Below are 18,533 nucleotides of genomic sequence, written 5' to 3'. Positions count from 1 at the left end.
TGTTTTGTTTCTGCTCCTTTTTTCAGTTGGCTTAGAAAACTAAGCATGAGGTAGTTTCTGAAAAGTCTGCTGGGATTCTGGGAATTCTGAATCATCTAAACTGAACTTCACACAACACTTCTGGGTGCTGAGGTCCTCATGATGCATTATTTATGTTGTACCTTTCTCCCAGGGGGTTCAAATGTTATATTATCTTGTTTAGATTCCTTCTAGGCTGTTTGGGAATGTCTGTGAGTGTGAGTGTCAGTGTGAGTGTGAGTGAGAGAGTGTATGTGGCCGGGCGGGGGTGGGGGGGCGGGTGGCGGGTGGTAGGGAATGGGAAGGTTATGATTATGTGCATCTCACAGACAGGATACTGGGGCATAGGACAAAATAAGAGATTTTCCACAGCAACACTGTTAGTGGTCAGACTGTGAATCCTTCAGGGGCTCTCCGTGTCCTGACCCAGAGTGCCTCTATCTGTTACTTCTCTCACCTACCAAGGGTTGGCCATGGGGTATAGACTGATTGAAACACTTTTTGCTTAGCTTTTTAGTTTGAAGAATTGCAAACATATACCAAAGCAGAGAGAATAGTATAAAGAACCTCATGTACTTGGCACTAGCTCCCTCCTGACACCCACCTCCTTGTGCCCTTGTCTTCAGATTATTTTGAAACAAATCCCTTCCTCCCTATGCTTCACCTGTAAATGATTAACTATGTATCTTTAAAACAGACTTCTTGAAAAAACCTGGTATCATAATCAATCACATCTGAAAACTAATAATAATTCCTTAATATCATCTGATATCCAGAAGTATTAAAATCTCCCTGAGTTACTAAGCTGGTTGGGAAAAACTCTTCACCTGATGAGGCTAAAGACTCCGATGGTGCTATTACTGCTTGATACAGTTTTTGGGCACTGTTACTTGTCATTGGGACTGCTGTCCTATTCTTTGTAAATCTTTACAGATGGCAAAGTTTTATCTTTTGAGAGAGGATTTGCTTTCGGCATAAGCTGGAAGTCATTTGGAACCAAGCCTCAAGAATAAGATCTCATCTCATCAAGAATGAGATGGCTAATGGATGCTTGCGATTTAATCCTGCTATTCTTTAAAAACTTAGATCCATTGCTTTGTAGTTACACATTTTCTATTTTTAATAAATGAAAGGCAGGTGTGATGTTAAAACTCAGAAGGGAATTATCTTCTTTTGTTGCATCAGGGTCTTGGAGACCCTCCTGCTGGGCTGGAGTTACTTCTTTTCCGTTGACAGATCTTTGAGAGGGGAGACACTTAGGGCAGCGGCTGGTGAGCAACAGGCACAGAAGTGTATCAGTGTTTTAAAAACAGACATGGCTGTACCTGGGCACACGGGCTGGATGCCAGCCCTGCTCGTAGGTAATGGTAATGCGTCCCGCGAAAGGCCATTTACAGCCAAGGGAAATATTTGAAAGGAGACACTGGCTCTTCTTCCAGACAGAAATTCCCTGGTGGAGAATGTGCCCAAGAGAGGTTGAGGCTAGACAAGATGAAGAATTATGTCTTGGGCAATTTAATGGGCCTTCTCTTTGTGGTAGGACACTTTGTGATCGTAAAACCCTTGTAAAAAAGTCCTTTCTCGTCCATCATCCCAAAGAGGTTAGGAACTGTTTAATAAATCAGTGATTAAAATGGCCCTGGAAGAGTTCACAAAACTAAAAGACAACCTACAGAATGGGAGGAGATATTTGCAAATGACCTATCAGATAAAGGGCCAGTATCCAAGATCTATAAAGACCTTATTAAACTCAACACCCAAGAAACAAACAATCCAATCATGAAATGGGCAGAAGACATGAAGAGACATTTCTCCAATGAAGACCTACACATGGCCAACAAGCACATGAGAAAATGCTCCGCATCACTGGCCATCAGGGAAATACAAATCAAAACCACAATGAGATCCCACCTCACACCAGTGAGAATAGGGAAAATTGACAAGACAGGAAACCACAAATGTTGGAGAGGATGCGGAGAAAAGGGAACCCTCTTACACTGTTGGTGGGAATGTGAACTGGTGCAGCCACTCTGGAAAACTGTGTGGAGGTTCCTCAAAGAGGTAAAAATAGACCTGCCCTACGACCCAGCAATTGCCCTGCTGGGGATTTACCCCAAAGATACAGATGCAGTGAAACGCTGGGACACCTGCACCCCGATGTTTATACCAGCAATTTCCACAATAGCCAGACTGTGGAAAGAGCCATGAGTCTTTCGACAGAGGAATGGATAAAGAAGCTGTGGTCTATGTATACAATGGAATATCATTCAGCCATCAGAAAAGACAAATACCCACCATTTGGTTCTATGTGGATGGAACTGGAGGGTATTATGCTGAGTGAAATAAGTTAATCGGAGGACAGTCATCAAGTGGTTTCACTCATATGCGGAATATAAGAAATAATGAAAGGGATTATAGGGTAAAGGAGGGGAAGTGAGTGGGGAAAAATTAGAGAGGCAGACAAATCATGAGAGACTCCTAACTCTGGGAAACACACAAAGGGTTGAGGAAGGGGAGGGGGGTTGGGGGATGGGGTAATTGGGTGACAGGCATCCAATGGGATGAGCACTGGTATTATACTATATGTTGGCAAATCGAACTTCAATAAAAATAAAACAAAACCAAAAAAGAAATGGCCCTGGAATTTATAAATATTGAGTCTAAACTGATGGCTGTTTCCATCTCACTCAGGCACCTCCAGGGGAGGTTGAGAAATGCCAGGCTTGCTTTCAGATGCTGGGACACCTGAGCATCAGTGGCCAAAACACCAATTTACTCTCCTTGTGTTGATCCATCTGTGCAAATTAAGTAAATGATCCCAAACCTACAGGTGAGAGAGGTGGCAGGAGGGGGCAGGGGTCTCTGGGGCATATTAGGGAAAAACCTCAAACAAAAACTCAACTCTGAGAAGAGCCTGGGTGACCTGGAGATGGTAACAGCAGATTTCTAACCCCACTAGCACGCCGAGGGGCTGCCGCTGGATCTCTAGAGTCCCCTGGGAGCCTCCTGTCCTCTGTCGGCAGTACCAGGCTCTGGGCCAGAGGAGGTGGGCCACCTGACCCCAGGCTGGGTGGAGCTACCTCTTCCTGGGGCTCACTTTCCAGCAGGAAGCCCTGCCTGCCGCAGATAACTGAGGCACTTTGTTATGCCCAGAGGCTTTTTTATTTTTACTACCCTAGGATCAACTTTCCAAAACAGACATTTGCCAACGCAGAGAGGAAGGCTGGATGGTAATGAGAAGGTGTCCTCCCCACCCACTTCAATCCCTACCAACTCCCACTTCACTGGTTAGTTTTTAAAATACCACCGCAAGCCCTGTTGATTATAACGACAATAAGGTTTGTTTAATATGGTGTGGCCAGGAAGAGCAGGGTCAGGTAGAGTGGGGCGGTTGGGGGGGCTGGTGGAGATTCTCTCCCTGGCTCTGCAACTAATCAAACATAAAGTCACATTACCCTATACCTCAGTTTCCCATCTGCAAAATGGAACCGGGAGCCCTTATTTTATTTGAGGAGTATAATGGCCATGAGCCAGAATGCAATCTTGTAAAGGAATATATTTTTTTAAAAATGCAATAATCCAAGCCAGGAGTTCCACTTCTAACTCAACAGAAACCCCAGGGAAATGTGTCCATGTGTCCACCAAACAACACGTGCAGGAATGTTCATAGCAGCTCTATTTGTAATGGCTCCAGATTGGAAGCCATCAAATAGTCTGTGGGCACTAGAATGGATACAGGCCCGTGGGCACCAGGATAGATACAGGCTCGTGGGCACCAGGATGGATACAGGCCTGTGGGCACCAGGATGGATACAGGCCCGTGGGCACCAGGATAGATACAGGCCCGTGGGCACCAGGATAGATACAGGCCCGTGGGCACCAGGATGGATACAGGCCCGTGGGCACCAGGATGGATATTGGTCCATGGGCACTAGAGTGGATGCAAGCCTGTGGGCACCAGGATGGATACAGGCCTGTGGGCACCAGGATGGATACTGATACATGGGCACTAGAGTGGATGAAGGCCCGTGGGCACCAGGATGGATACAGGCCTGTGGGCACCAGGATGGATACTGATCCATGGGCACTAGAGTGGATGCAGGCCCGTGGGCACTGGGATGGATGCAGGCCCGTGGGCACTGGGATGGATGCAGGCCCGTGGGCACCAGAGCCGCATGTTATTATCACAGCGGAAGGCTGGCTGGCCAAGGAGAATGACCAAACTAAAACCACGAGCAACAACACGGATGAATCTTACAAATGCAGTGTTGAGGGAAGGCCGCTCAGGGCTCACTGTGTTTTGACCCTAAGTGGGTTCTAGGTTCTGTGGGCACCTACTCCAGGGCTTTTCGTCCCTGCCATGACCCCACCCCCGGGCCCGCCCGTCCCTTTCTTCTGTGGTCTCAAAGGAGAGCCAACACTGCAGCTGCTGCCCGCGTAGACGCATAGACCGGGGGGTCAATCCCAGGCCCTCTTCCCCACACATACCCTGTCCAGGACCGTCCCTCTGCCCACAGGCAGCCTCAACTGTCAGCGGGATCCTCTCCACACTCCCTCCTTGGAATCGCACTGGCCCTGCTGCCATCCTCATCCTGGCCTTCATGATTTTTTTTTTCTTTTTTTTTTTTTGCCCTTCTTAGCATGATTTAGTTCATGAAGTTGCCAATTGTTTTCTCCTCTGTCTACAAGGAGAATTTCAAGCTTGTTTATGGGACGTATGCTCAGGAATTGATTTATCTTGATGCCCTCACTGCCTCCAGTTCATGGCCCCCTTCCTCCTCTCCTCTCCCCTTCATGACAAGAGCTGCTTTGAGTCCATTACCCAAAGGGTTTTCAAATAATGGCTCAGGTAAAGACCATAGGTGTGTCTTCTCTTTGTAAGTTATGTTTTAGTACAGGGTTTATGGAGTTTGTGGCCACATCACTGTCTGTTCTAAGTCTTTAGATAAGAATGTGTTTTCTCAGAGGGGCTGAAAAGATTCCAGGTGAGAACGTGGCAGCACTTGGGGGGCGGGGACCCACAGGCTGGTCGACCAGATGACTACTTTATAATGAAGTCCCACAACAGTCCTGAAGCTGGTCGACCAGATGACTACCTTATAATGAAGTCCCACAACAGTCCTGAAGTCCACAACAGTAGACCTGGAGAGTGCCACCGAATAGCGTCATCACTGGTCACTGCTAGTTTCAGGCTGCCTGAGACTCTGTCCACCCCCCTGATGTGTTCTTTTACAAACTCACCTCATCTAAGAGAAAAGGGAAAAACCAAGGCTGCTCTGTGCCCATTTTGTTCGGATTATCAAACGTTTGCTATGTGTGTTATTTCTCTGAAGGAAAAGAAACAGGCGCTGAGTAATCTTGTTGGGACTTGTGCCTTATTTTACTCCATGAGTCGTGCTCATCTGAAGGTCAAAAGCTTAGCAAAAACATTGTTAGAAAAATGCTGTAATTAAGATTCATTTCGAGAAGCCTGGGTAAAAAGAAGTGCCTAAGAAGATTATCGAGTTATGACTCAGCCTAACCACGTAATTCTTCTTTTTAAAAAGTAGCTGATGTTTCATAAGAAGCTCCATTTAAAAATATCTCTACTGCTCTCCCCAGGAAAGTTATACTATGAATAGAGAAATTAAGAAGAAAAATCTGACATTTTGGAGACTCAGAAGGTTAGAGGTGGGATACTAGATCTTTGAAAATTAGATCTCTATTAGATCTATTAGATCTTTGAAAATTTTATAGGCCAATTTGGGGTTGTGGGATAGATGTATTTTACACACGTAAAAATTTGTTTTTGAAAAACAGGGAGTTTTTGTAATTAAATTATCTGCCCTGCTTACTAATGATCTTCTTATTTTTCTCTCTAGGTCCGTGGTTCTCACATTTAAGCATGCATCAGAATAATCTGTAGGGTTTGCTAAAACCCAAATTGCTCTCAGAGATTCTGACTTGCTAGGTCTGGGGTAGAAAATCACATTTCCAACTAGTTCCCATGTAATATTGATGCTGCCGGCCTGGGACCACTCTTTGAGAACCCCTGTTCTAGATCATTGTAAACCTGACCGCACATTAAAATTACCTGGAGAGGTCTAAAAAGATACCCAGTTCTTGGCCACACCAGGCCAACTTAATAAAGAAATCTCTGAGGAGGGGATCCTGGGCCCAGGATAGTTCAGTGGCAGTCGGGTGATTCTGCTGTGTAGTCAAGGTTGAGAATCTTTGTTCTAGGCAAAGCTACTCAGGTGCCAGGCTTCAAAGACCATGATGCTAGAGCAGTTAGTGGCTAGCAGCTGGGTGCTTGCTGAGCTGCAAGCTCCTGTGCTCTCTGTCTGGCCAGCCCTAGGCTGCAGGGTGACATCCTCCCATGTTGGGGAGTATCCGTTTCTGGAACGAGTTTGAAGTTTATGCTATCAGTAAGATTACAAAAGGCTCTCTGGGAGTTTTCTTCTACTTGATAACTGGGAGGGCAGCCTGAGTCAGAACAGGTTCATGCTGTGCTATGCTTTGGCATGTGATAGCTAGTCTCGGGGCCAATGAATCATTTTTGATTTGAAAAAGAAAGCCAGGAAAGAAATAATTCATATTACTTTCCCCAATATTTTCTTTTAAGATTCTTACAGATTTCCTTATATTTTAGAGAGAAAGAGAAAGGGGAGGGGCAGAGAGAGAAGGGGAGAAGGGGGATCCCAAGCAGGCTCCATGCTTAGCGCAGAGCCTGACGTGGGGCTTGACCTCACCACCCTGAGATCACGACCTGAGCCAAAATCGAGAGTCAGACGCTTAACAGGCTGAGCCACCCAGGTGCCCCTTTTCTTGTTTAAGCCCCAAACAGCACCAGATCAAGACTAGTAGAGTCATCTGCATTTTCACAGGTGAGTGCATGGAGACCCAAAGTTGCTAAGTGAACTGCCCAAGGTCCTAAGACACAGGAGTGACAGACCTGTGATTTGCACCTGGGCAGTTTGACCCCAAAGACAAGGGTCCCTGCCACCTTCCCACTCTCGCAAAAATGCCTCTGGTGCTCCAGAAATCATAGACAAGATGCAGGGTGCTGATGTAATTTGTGGGCCCCGGTACAAAATGAAACCATAGGGCCTCTTGTTAAAAAGTTGTTAAGAAAAAAAAAGTTGTTAAGAATTCAAGGAAGCAGCAGCCGAGCATTGGACCCCGGCGGGGCCCTGTGTGACTGCAGAGCTTGTGCCCTGTGAACCCAGCCCCGATGGTAGGCGTTAATCTGTACAAACCACAGATCCAACATTCGGATCCAGTAGGAAGGATGCTCAGGGGTGCCCTGGTGGGGAGATGCGGGCTGCGGATCCGCGTGTGGAGAACGCTGGATTTTAATAGTAGCTCTGTGAGGAGCTTCCAGTTATTCCTGTTGACCTTGAGCATGTTATTTGACCTTTCAGAGGTTCAGGTTCATCATCTGTGAAGTGCACAGAGGGAGAAGTGGGGAGGGGTACAAGATGTTGGGGTTTCTCCAGCTTAAGTTATTTCTATACCACATATTTACTGTGGTGGCTACACAGGGTCATGACCCCTGGGCCCACACTACCTAATTTTGGTTCTACCAAACTCTAGCTGTGTGACCTCGGTGAAGTGCCTCAGTTTCCTCATCTGTAAGATGAAGGTCGTCGTGAGGATTACGTACGTCAGCGTGAGGAAAGCCCTCGCATGATGGCTGGTATGTGGTAAGGGCAATATTAAGTGTTAATTATTACTATGAACCATGGCACCGGTCCTAGGACTCATGTTTTTTTCTTTAATTTGATTCACTTTTTAAATTTAAAAAATAACCATCAGATCCATGTGAGTCTATCTATCTATCTATCTATCTATCTATCTATCTATCTATCTAACTTTTTTCTGGTGTATGTGAAAAAATATATATATAATAACAATGTAATATTTTAAATTTTTAAAAAAGATTTTATTTATTTACTGGAGAGAGAGAGCAAGCACAGAGGGAGAGGGAGAAGCAGCATCCTTGCTGAGCAGGGAGCCCAACACGGAGCTTGATCCCAGGACTCTGAGGTCATGACTTGAGTCAAAGGCAGATGTTTAACCAACTGAGCCACCCAGGCAGCCCACTATGTAAAATTTTTAAAAGCTCAAAAAATATTCATTCATATACTCTCTGAAATCAGCCCAAATATTACTGATGGAATGGTCACCACACTGTGGGTAACATTGTGCTAGATATTGAAGGTCACTTCCAGCTTTAAGACTCTAGGAATGGGGACGCCTGGGTGGCTCAGTGGTTGAGCGTCTGCCTTCAGCTCAGGGTGTGATCCCGGGGTCCTGGGATCGAGTCCCGCATCAGGATCCCTGCATGGGGCCTGCTTCTCCCTCTACCTGTATCTCTGCCTCTCTCTCTGTGTCTCTCATGAATAAATAAAATCTTTAAAAAAAAAGATTCTAGGAATGAATGAATAATTGCCTGTCTTCATGTCTATGTCTTCAATTATTTAGCAAATACATGACTGAAATATTTCTACCTTCTTCAGTCGCTTCTACCCACAGTAGAACCTTTCCATCGGTTAGCTATATGTTCCAGTGGAAAAATACTTAAATGGAGGAGAGGTTCTGAATAAATCATGTAAGTAGTTAAAACCTTGACAAATTAGTGGGGTTCTCTCAAGAACTCCCCTGAACGTCTAACAATGGGTGAGACTTAGAATTGTGAAAAATTGGGACAGGATGTTTACAAGAAGACACAGGCTGGCCTTTCGTGGGGAAGAATCTGCTGGAAGACTTAGGCACTTTCTTTTGAGCACTGTTTTTACTCCACTTTCCCCTATGTAAGTCTTATCTGATAGGCTTACGGTTTTTTGTTTTTATTTTTTAAGGTTTCATTTATTTATTTGGGAGAGAGTAAGAACAAGAGCGATAACAGAGGGAGAGGGTGAAGCAGGCTCTGAGTAGCGAGCCCAACTCGGGGCTCGATCCCAGGACCCTGAGATCATGAACTTAGTCAAAGGCAGACGCTTAACTGACTAAGCCACCCAGGGACCCCTAGGCTTACAGTTTAAATTCTACCTCCTGGAGTTCCTTTCCAGCTATTTCTTTTTTCTCATCTGAACATTAGTCATAGAGAAGTATTTATTAAGCACGCGCTGTGTTCCAGGCACCGAGGACACAGTGCTAAACACCCATATTCCTGACCTCAGGGCTACCGATTTGTCAAGATGGTGTCTAAGGAACTTTAAAATTCGTTTTCATTTAAACATCCCTCTCACGTTATCCTGAGCACTAATCCCTAGCCATCTCATGAACATCAGCGCTTATTGGGTATGAGAAACATGTAGTGTGAATATAATATAAATTGATCACAAAGGGAAATTAAAAATCTTAGGAAAGGTGCAGGACTCTTCAAAAGTGATAAAAGTGGATTTAGAAAGAGCATCTTCTGATTTACACCTGCAACTGTGAACAGTTGGGAAGCTGGCAGAGTCCTATCAGTTATCAATAGAGGAAGAGAAAATCAGTAAGATGGATGGCATGATGGGTGCTTCGCAAGAGAATGATTGGAGTATCGAAGGATGAAGAAAGAATCCTGGGAAAAAAAAGGAAAAGGTCTTGAATATTTTATAAAAGTCAATATGAAGTGGGGATGTTAAATGGTATAATTTATTTATTCAGAAAAATTATGCCAAAAAATCCACACTTAATTCACACTTTGCTCATTTAAAAAATTAGGGCATGATTGGTATTTTAATTTTATTTTGTCAAATGTAAGAAAAATTGTGTTTTTTTCCCCATAACTTTTAGTTTCTAAGCCAGAATTCCAGTCAAAGTTTTCTACTCTCACTTTAACTGTGCTATTTTCGTCCCTTTATTATGTGGATTCATTTTAAGTGGACTTTTTATGGAATTCATTATCCATAAAAAGAATGTCCAGTAATAATATTCAATGAAGTGATGGATTGATCGGCATCATTCTTCAGAACCAGTGACCAAGACTGTAACAGGCAGAAACTGGCTTTCTTGACTCTAATGCACAAAGCAAAGGTCCATAGACCCAGCCAGATTTCTCTTGCAATGGAGATGCCTAGTCCAGCTAGGAGGCAATTTTGGGATAAGCCGGTTCAAGGCCTTGAGAGGGAACTCTCAAGGCTCCAAAGGAAGTTGCTTACCCACAAAGCACCAGACTGCAAACCGGATCCATGTGATGGTGGAGAGCTTTAGCATGAGATAGATGTTCACCAGCATGGCAAAGGCAGGCACGAAGGGGAGGCAGGGGGCCATATAGGGCAGCTTTTTGGGGTTCTCTGGCTGCTGCAGGATCACAAACACCAGGGCGCTGATCAGCAGCACCATCAGAACAACCAGGAGGATGGCCCACCAGCTCTGCTCTGAGATGTAGTCGGAACCAAAGATGATGAAGGAGCAGAAGATGAACATGAGGATGAAGAGCAGGAGCACGCAGATGGTCACCGTGTGCCCCGTAGCTGCCGTGGGCCGGTCCATTTTGCCTGGAAGGCCCAGCCGGATCCTCATGGTATAGTAACGGGGCCCAATCAGCTTCTTTAACTTGATGAGATAAATGTTCTCAGATTCATCAGCTTCTATGCCTGTGGTCATGTCCACGGTGCCGTAGTTGGGATGGTTCACGTTGTAGGCTGACTTGTCAGATTTGCCAATGAGCATCTCGTTGTCCCCCAGAGATGGCAGGTTTTTGGCTCCACATGTGTTGGTGGCTGGGCCAGAAAACTCTTCCCCTTCACTCACAGGAGAACAAACTTCCTTCTCACAGTCAGCCAGGACGCCCTCCTTCTTCTTTGTGTGCTCCTGGGACAAGAACTTGACAAAACCATCAATGTCACTCTCTGGTTGGTATCGAAGGAGCAAGACGCAGACAGAAACCAAGGTGTAGGCAAGAAGTGTGCCGATGGACATCATCTCTATCAGGTCTCTCAGGCTGACTAGTAGAGAGAGCAGAGCTGCCAGGAACCCTGACACAATGCAGGCCACCACCGGCGTCTCCGTGTAGGAGCTCACGTGGGCCAGGAACCTGGAAGGAGGGGCAAGCAGAGGGTTAGCAGGGAGCTACAGATGGTGACGGACTCTCCCCTGGCTGAACTCCTCCTGGTCCTGCTCCTCCAATTTACTTCTGGGTTCCCTGCTTTCACTACTGTGGCTATTCCTACTGCAGGATTTGGTTCCTGGAATATAATTTTAAAAGAATTTACTTTAATGCCTTAGTTTTGAGGCAAACTTCTTTATTAAAGTTCCTACTTCATTATGTGATGTGAAGGGTTGATTGAATCTAGGAAGGATGTCAGAAACCTGAGTTGAAGTGCAAGCTTTGCGAGGAAGAAGTGATAGGTGGAGAATTCATATACCTGCTTGGGGTTCCCTAGACCCGTGTTACCCAAAGTGTGGTCAATCTATGGATCAGCAGCATCAGTATCACCTAGGAGCTTATTAGAAATATGTATTTTCAGGTTTCACCAGAGACCTATTATATCAGAATCTCTGGGCATGGGGCCTAGCCAATTATGCTTTAGAAAACCTCCAGTGGATTTTGATTTATGCCAAGCTTGAGGAACACTGCTCTACAACGAAAGTGCAGGGGTTTTGGTTGGCAAAATAGCACAATAATTCAGAACACGTGCTCATAGATTCAGGCTAAATCCAGCCTGAATCCAATTACCCACTGGAGAAGACCAACAGAGGTGAATGAATGGCAGATGCTTCTTAGCAGTTCCTGTGGGCCTTAAGTCAGTTCCTGCTTTCCTCCTCACTCTCCTCCTATCCTCTCTTCCATTTCTCTCTTCTCTTTTCCTTTCCTTTTTTTTTTTTTAAAGAGAGAGAAAGAGGGAGCATGTGTGGGGGTGGGAGGAGGGGCACAGGGAGAGAGAGAATCTTAAGCAGACTCCATTCTTAGTGGGGGGCCTAATGTGAGGCTTGATCCCACAACCCTGAGATCATGATCTGAGCTGGAATTGAGAGTCAGCCACTTAACCAACTGAGCCACCCAGGTCTCCTTTCCTTATTTTCGTGTTTTACACATGCTTGGGACCCCAGCATCTTTCTTCTTAGTTTTCTTTGACAGTGGAAAAACCTGTTGGATGTGTGAAGTTGTCACATCTCCATGATAATCAGCTCTTCTTGATCTGTCCAGCTCCCCAAATATGGCAGCTCTGACCTGGTGATGACTTCGAGGGTATGCAGGGGAAATGAAGCAGAAGATGACAGCTGATGGCAGACAGTCCCTGACAGGATCCCCCCCATACCCCTGAGAGCTCCTTGGCCTCTATGCTTTAGGACTAGTTTTGCGCACCTGAAGAATGCCTTTGCTGCAGGGCCCTCATACGGTAAGCACTGGGAACCAAGAGGTGGGCCGCATTCCCTTTGTGTTCATGGGCAGATTGACCACTTCATGACCAATGTAGGGGCTAGAAGCCCGTATATTGGTGTGGGTAAAAATCTGGTCTTTAGAGTCAGTCATGAGTTTATTTTATTTTATTTTTTTTTAAATTTTTTTTTTAAGATTTTATTTATTTATTCTTGAGAGATAGAAGGAGAGACAGAGCCAGAGACACAGGCAAAGGGAGAAGCAGGCTCCATGCACTGGGAGCCCGATGTGGGATTCGATCCCGGGTCTCCAGGATCACGCCCTGGGCCAAAGGCAGGCGCCAAACCACTGCGCCACCCAGGGATCCCCTCAGTCATGAGTTTAAATACTGCCCCCTACTCAGCAGCTGGGGGATTGGGGCAAGTTTTTTTTTTTTTTTTTTAATTTTTTTTACCTCTCTGAGTATTCTCATCTACTCTATTCATCTGCAAAACAGAGTCATTGTGACAACTAACTAGGATACTATATACAAAGCACACAGGACAGTGCTCACTTCGACAGCACATATACAAAGCGCCCAGGATCACAAATGTTCAATAAATGGCAGCCACTTTTGCTATGTTTTTAGGCTCTGTTCAGATGGTCTTATCCTCCCTGTGACAGTAGCTTTGAATGTTTTCAGCTTCAGAGGGGCAGTGGAGAGATGGGCGGTACCAGTCCTCAATGTGAGGGGCAGGCCTAAGATGTTCCTGGGATGGGTCCTTCCTTCTGGAAGCCAGCCGGTGTGACAGTTGGACACCCACAATCTTCACAAGGGAACACACAATGCCAAACAGGAGGGGAGGGGCCGTTAGGGGAACATTTCAGTTTGTGCTAGATTGAGGGACCCAGACTCAAACTGAGGGACTCTTTCAGGGCTTATATTCTCTTTACTCAAACTCTTTGTCAGGATATATGACAAATTCCATAGTCTCTGTGACATATACTCACATCAAGATTATAGTCAGGCTGACAGTGGGTGACATTCTCCCTGGACAGGCATGCCGGAATAGAATAAATTTCATGGAGCATAGCCCTTACCTGAAGAGGAGCCCATCACCAGCCATGGCATAAATGACCCTTGGCATTGGGAAGAGGGAGCCCAGCAAGCTGACCGTCAGTCCTGCAACTGACCCAATGGCCACTACAAATTTTGCAGCATAGAACCCATGAGCCACAAACATCTCCATGAGGGGAGATTCCGTGTCGATGGCATTGTATGGCACCATCAAGGTTAAGATCATGCTCACCTGTTAAAACAAGAGAAAACATGGTTGGAGGTAGAGAGGACTATCAGCATGGACAGATGTCCCATAGGAGACAAAGAGACCAAGACTCTGGATTTGCCACTTGACGGCATGTGCCCTTATTTAGACCAGTCCTTTGGCCTCCAGAGCTCTTGGTCTCAGTATTTTCTCCTCACGTTAGAATGTAGTGGACTTGAGTAGATGACCCCCAACACCTCCTCCTCTGGCCCTTTCACATCTGAGGAATAAGTATGTGGGTATTTAAGCCTCACAACAACAGAACTACATGGACAGTTCAATGAAGAGCAGATAGTACCAGGTGGAGGAAACTACAGCCACAGGCACTGGCGCCAGGGCCTAGCAGTGACCATGAGCACCCTACTCACATGGGCGAGACTCTCATTTCTTTTATACTTTCAGGATCCTATATAGTCTTAACTGTATGCTCCCTTTCACCTTGAAGCCCAGAGATAGAAGATAAGTGGTCAGAGGTCCATAGCCAGTTAACAGATGGGACCCAGATAAGACTCCTATTTCCATTTCCTCTCTGTAGCTCAGTGTCAGGAGCCAGGCAGACCAACAAACAAAATATGGGATTAGGATGGAACCCAGTTCTGCTCTGGGGTTGTAAGAGTGGCTCTGCTTAGCCAAGAATCACTTGCCTTCCAGGACTACCTTCCTTCATGTGTCATAAATCTGCCATAACATCCCTTCCTCTTGTCTCTGGGCAATGAAGCTACTGGTCAAAGGCCAGGCTTCCCCTGGCCAGCAGAGGCCAATGCTGGCATCCGGAAGGGAGTTCAGAGCCTGAAAAAGAGAAGGTGGTACATTTCCAGACCACTTCTTTCCATATTCCTCAGGAGCTAAAATTCTCCAGCGAAGCCATGGGCTGCTAGCGAGGACAGCCAGAGGGACCACCATATGTCAGCAGTTTGGCTCTTCTCCTGGCGATGGAATGGCAGCCTGCTAACCAGTACAACACCAAACAGCCCCTGAGGCATGGGCAAGGGCCAGGTGTTCTCGAAGAGAATGTTTCCCGGCAACCTCATCACTTACAACATCCCCTTTGGGAGTGGGCTGGAGGAGAGTGGGATTGATTCCTACAGCAATTTGCTTTGAGCCTGCTGCTCACGTTAGATCGGGATGGGCAAAACGTGGATAGATACATAGAAGTACTCGGTAGTCTACAAAGCACTATTCTAAGAAAGGAATTGTGTTTATTAACCTTATTTTCTGTGCCGCAGGGGTTGGCCCCTGGGAGAGGGGGTTGTATGTGAGGGAGCAATAAGAGGGGAAATGCAGAGCAGATGGTCTCTGCTGCTCCCCTCACACCACCCCCACTCCCCACTCCCTGAACACTCTCTGCAGGGATAACCAGGGTATGGATAAGATGAAGCCACTTGCCTATGTGTGCGTAGGGGGAGGTGATAATTGACCCACTCATGAAACAATGGTGAGAGGCAGCTGAATTCCTGTAAACAACATCCAAGGCTGCTCTTGTGTTTTCCTTTGCTGTCCAGGACAATCTTACTTTGCAGCTTGCCTCACTGATCAAGCCAGCCACTGCTCTGGCTTTCCTAGTTGCTAAAGACGTTTCTGTTTTGTTTTAGTTTTTGGGAAGGAGGTGCTTTTCCTATGCTATGCAGCAGGGGTAGCAGAGCTGATGGGGCACATCTCCAGCTGCTGGCTCTTTCCTATTTGTGGTAACTGAAGTGAGTGGGACCGTCAGGGATTGGGGCATTTGTGTAACCACATACCTATTGGCTTGTCAGCTGGTTCTCTCCATTGCCAAGGGCAGAGGGGGGGTATTGGCTGTGGTGAACTATTTCCGTGATAGAAATTCTGGGGTGGGAGCTGGGAAATGACACATCCTAAGTGTGAAGAGCATCTCAGGGAGGTGATCCTGAGAAGACAAGGCTGAAGGCTTCCTTGGCAGGAAAATCTTAAAGAGAAGCTTGGAGCGGTATAAAAAGAGGGAGCAGCAGTAGAGAGAAATTGCATTTCCCCTGAGATTTAAGGGGAAGAGTGTCTCTAGAGGATGATGTACTCTCTCCCCACTCTGGGAGAGCCTTGCCTCTCGCTGCCGGGAAGCTCCCAGAAGACAGAAGAGCATTGAGGAGGGTGCACAGAGGTCCACAATGCCTCTGCTTGCACACCCACCCGTTACTGCCAGCCTATGATCTGAGCTCCTTGGACAGCAGCCCACTCCCTGTACACCATCCCCTGGGCAGCAGCCGACACCCAGAGCCTGTGTGTGGGGAGGAGTGGGATGGAGACTTGGAGGCCAGGGCTGAAGTGAGGGCCTGGGGCTGCTGCTCTCCAGTTTGGAGACCTGATTTTCTTCTTGTCATTGGTGGGTGGGGGTAGAGGGTGTGTGGACACATGCGTACAGACACTACGATAGCATGACGAAGGGGTCGCTTCCTGACACTTCCTGTAACCCAGTCCTGGAGCTACATTTTAAGGCTGAACATGACAAGACCATCAGGATGGTCCCAAAAGGATGTAGTACTTACAGATACATATGCTGTCAGGCAGATGACCAGGGAGGCGGTGATAGCATACGGGATGGACGTGTTTGGATTCTTGGCTTCCTCTCCGGTGGTGGCGATGATGTCAAAGCCAATGAAAGCATAGAAACACGTGGCTGCTCCTTGCAGCACCTGGTGGGACAATGGCATTTCTCAGACTCAGAGTGTCAGGGCAGCACCAGGGCCTAGTATGTGGTATGACAACTGCCCAGTATCTGGGGACGTTACTGAGCAGCGTGGGAGTAGCGTGGCGGAGCTTGTGCTCACTGTTTGAGTTCTGATCTCCTGTACTTTCTAGCTGTGTGACCCTGGGCAGTTCCCTCATGTGTAAAACAGAGATGAGGAGAATTTTGGCCAAATAAGAACTGGGTTGTTCAATACATTCAAATCATCTTTGGAACTAAATGGGGTTGTAAGTGAAGTAATGAATTGGCTATCCTTGTGCCTTGGGGGAACTCATTGACCTCTCTGTGCTTTATTTTCATTCAATGGTGCTCATCCACAATCAGAGGGTGTGTGACTTCCTTTAGTAGATGTTTGGAAATGTGAGGAGCCACTTGTGCTGGTCATGGAGACATGGGGCATGTGCATTTAGTGTACAGGGTTCAAAAAACTGTCCCTGCCCAAATTACCACTAGTGCCCCTGATGGATCATCTCTGTGGTGACTTCTAGATCTGAAATGGTATAAAAGATGTTCAGATCTTCAGATATCCTATTGTCTTTCATGGGAAGACGGGTAGCGACAATTGGATTTTTCTACTCCTTTGGGTGCTTGAGTGACCCAGTTGGGCTCTAAGGCAGGAAAAGATATGTGGTAAGAGGCAGTGTAGGGCTGTGGAGGTGGTATCCAGTGACATCTGCTGGATGTCTGTTGGACGGGAGGCTGCGTGGCTCCAAGGGTTGTTGATAAGTCAAGACATCAGTGAGAGTCTTCCCGTGAGGGGTATGTTACTTTCTTCCAAAGAATCAACTAAAGTTTAAGCAAAGTTTCCCCACCTTAGCATTCTCAGTGTCAGCAGAAAGTAAAAAGTGTGCCTCTTCCAATGCTTGGGGAATGTCCCTTTAGGGGAGGGTGAGCGAGCTTTTTCTAGATCTGTATACATAGGGTGAGGGGCCTCGGCAGTATGTAAGCTCTAGCCAGGGGTTCAGGAGTGAGATTTGTTGTCGGATGGACCATTTTTTCCCGTTTTCTCCACATACAGCTTATAAATGATGAAATTCAAAACATGTGCCAAGAAGATTAAACTGTGCCCAAATGTTCACTCTTAACCTTTCCCACTGGTTTCGCCATAATTAACGATGAAATACTAAGTGCTGGAACCTACCAAGTACACTACAAGCTGAAGATCTTCTCAAACCTCAAAAGCAAGTTTTGCTCACTGGTAAAATGACTTGGTCATTTCTATGGTCTCTCTCATTAGGATTCTAAAGTTTCGATTCCCTAATTGGAGGCTCTTCTCCTGGGGTCCATTCAACTCAGGGGGCCTGTGAGTTTTGCTGGGAAGAGATTACATCTTTATCTTTACTAACCTCTGATTGAACATTAGCATTTCTTTTAATTACAACTGTAGGTGACAAACAGTACCTGTGACTTTGTCGCCAATAGCAATCAGATATATATTTCCATAATAGATTTTTGCAGAAATGTTGAAATATTGCTGGTGCTTTTTGCTACTTCCAAATTATGATATTTATTAGACGTAGATATCAATATTTAAAACACTATTAGAGCATAGCCCATTGTTATTATATTCCAGTTTAAAAATATTTAAAATTATGTTTTTATATTTGATTACTTTTGAATTCCTATGTAATTAGGTTATCCATTTATAAACATGATTCTTAGAAGGAATTCAGAGTCTTCACCAAACTGCTAAGGAGAACGTGGTACAAAACAGCCTAAGAACTCCTGGTCTATTGTAATAACTCAGGTAGAAAGAACTTCTCAAACAAGCAATTGTTCTCGGAGGGCTACTTTCTGGTAGGAGAGTTAAAACTTCTAATTTCACTTCAGTTAAGCCCTTCATTTCAGGGAACTGAAAGTGTTTGGGCCTCCAGACAAGGAGAACAAACAGACCTCACTTCATTGTGCATGGAGGTTCACAGGTTTGGAAATGTGCTTGTTTTCACTTGTCTAGAAAATGTTTTTGGTCTTTAGGGAAGAACAGATGCTGGGATTGCAGACTCCCTAAATCGCCCCCATCAAGGAAAACCTTGCTTTAAGATAGCTTCCAGAAAGTAGGTTCTCTTCCTTTAACATCCTTCATCCCTTATACATACATGCACGTGCACACAACTGTAAATCATACAGATCTGTTATGACAATCAGTCTGATGATGTATCAGCTCCCAGTTAGGATGCCCCAGGGCTACAGGGCTACGCTATTTGATGTAGTCAGTGCT

The 18,533-nt window shown here is 45.9% G+C and overlaps 1 protein-coding gene across 1 annotated transcript in view; it reads right to left on the bottom strand.

Moving 5' to 3' along the window:
- The window catches only part of SLC7A14 (solute carrier family 7 member 14), a 112,214-nt gene that overhangs the window by 10,496 nt on the left and 83,185 nt on the right, over positions 1-18,533 (bottom strand). The window contains exons 5-7 of the mRNA XM_026007739.2: positions 16,116-16,262; positions 13,394-13,602; positions 10,149-11,026 (exon numbers count right to left, since the gene is read on the bottom strand). Of these exons, the coding sequence (XP_025863524.1) occupies positions 10,149-11,026; positions 13,394-13,602; positions 16,116-16,262 (1,234 nt within the window). The remainder of the gene's footprint in view (positions 1-10,148; positions 11,027-13,393; positions 13,603-16,115; positions 16,263-18,533) is intronic.

The sequence above is a fragment of the Vulpes vulpes genome, chromosome 3 (genome assembly GCF_048418805.1).
Source record: "Vulpes vulpes isolate BD-2025 chromosome 3, VulVul3, whole genome shotgun sequence".
NCBI lineage: Eukaryota > Metazoa > Chordata > Mammalia > Carnivora > Canidae > Vulpes > Vulpes vulpes.
This window is presented reverse-complemented; position numbering and strand designations above follow the sequence as displayed.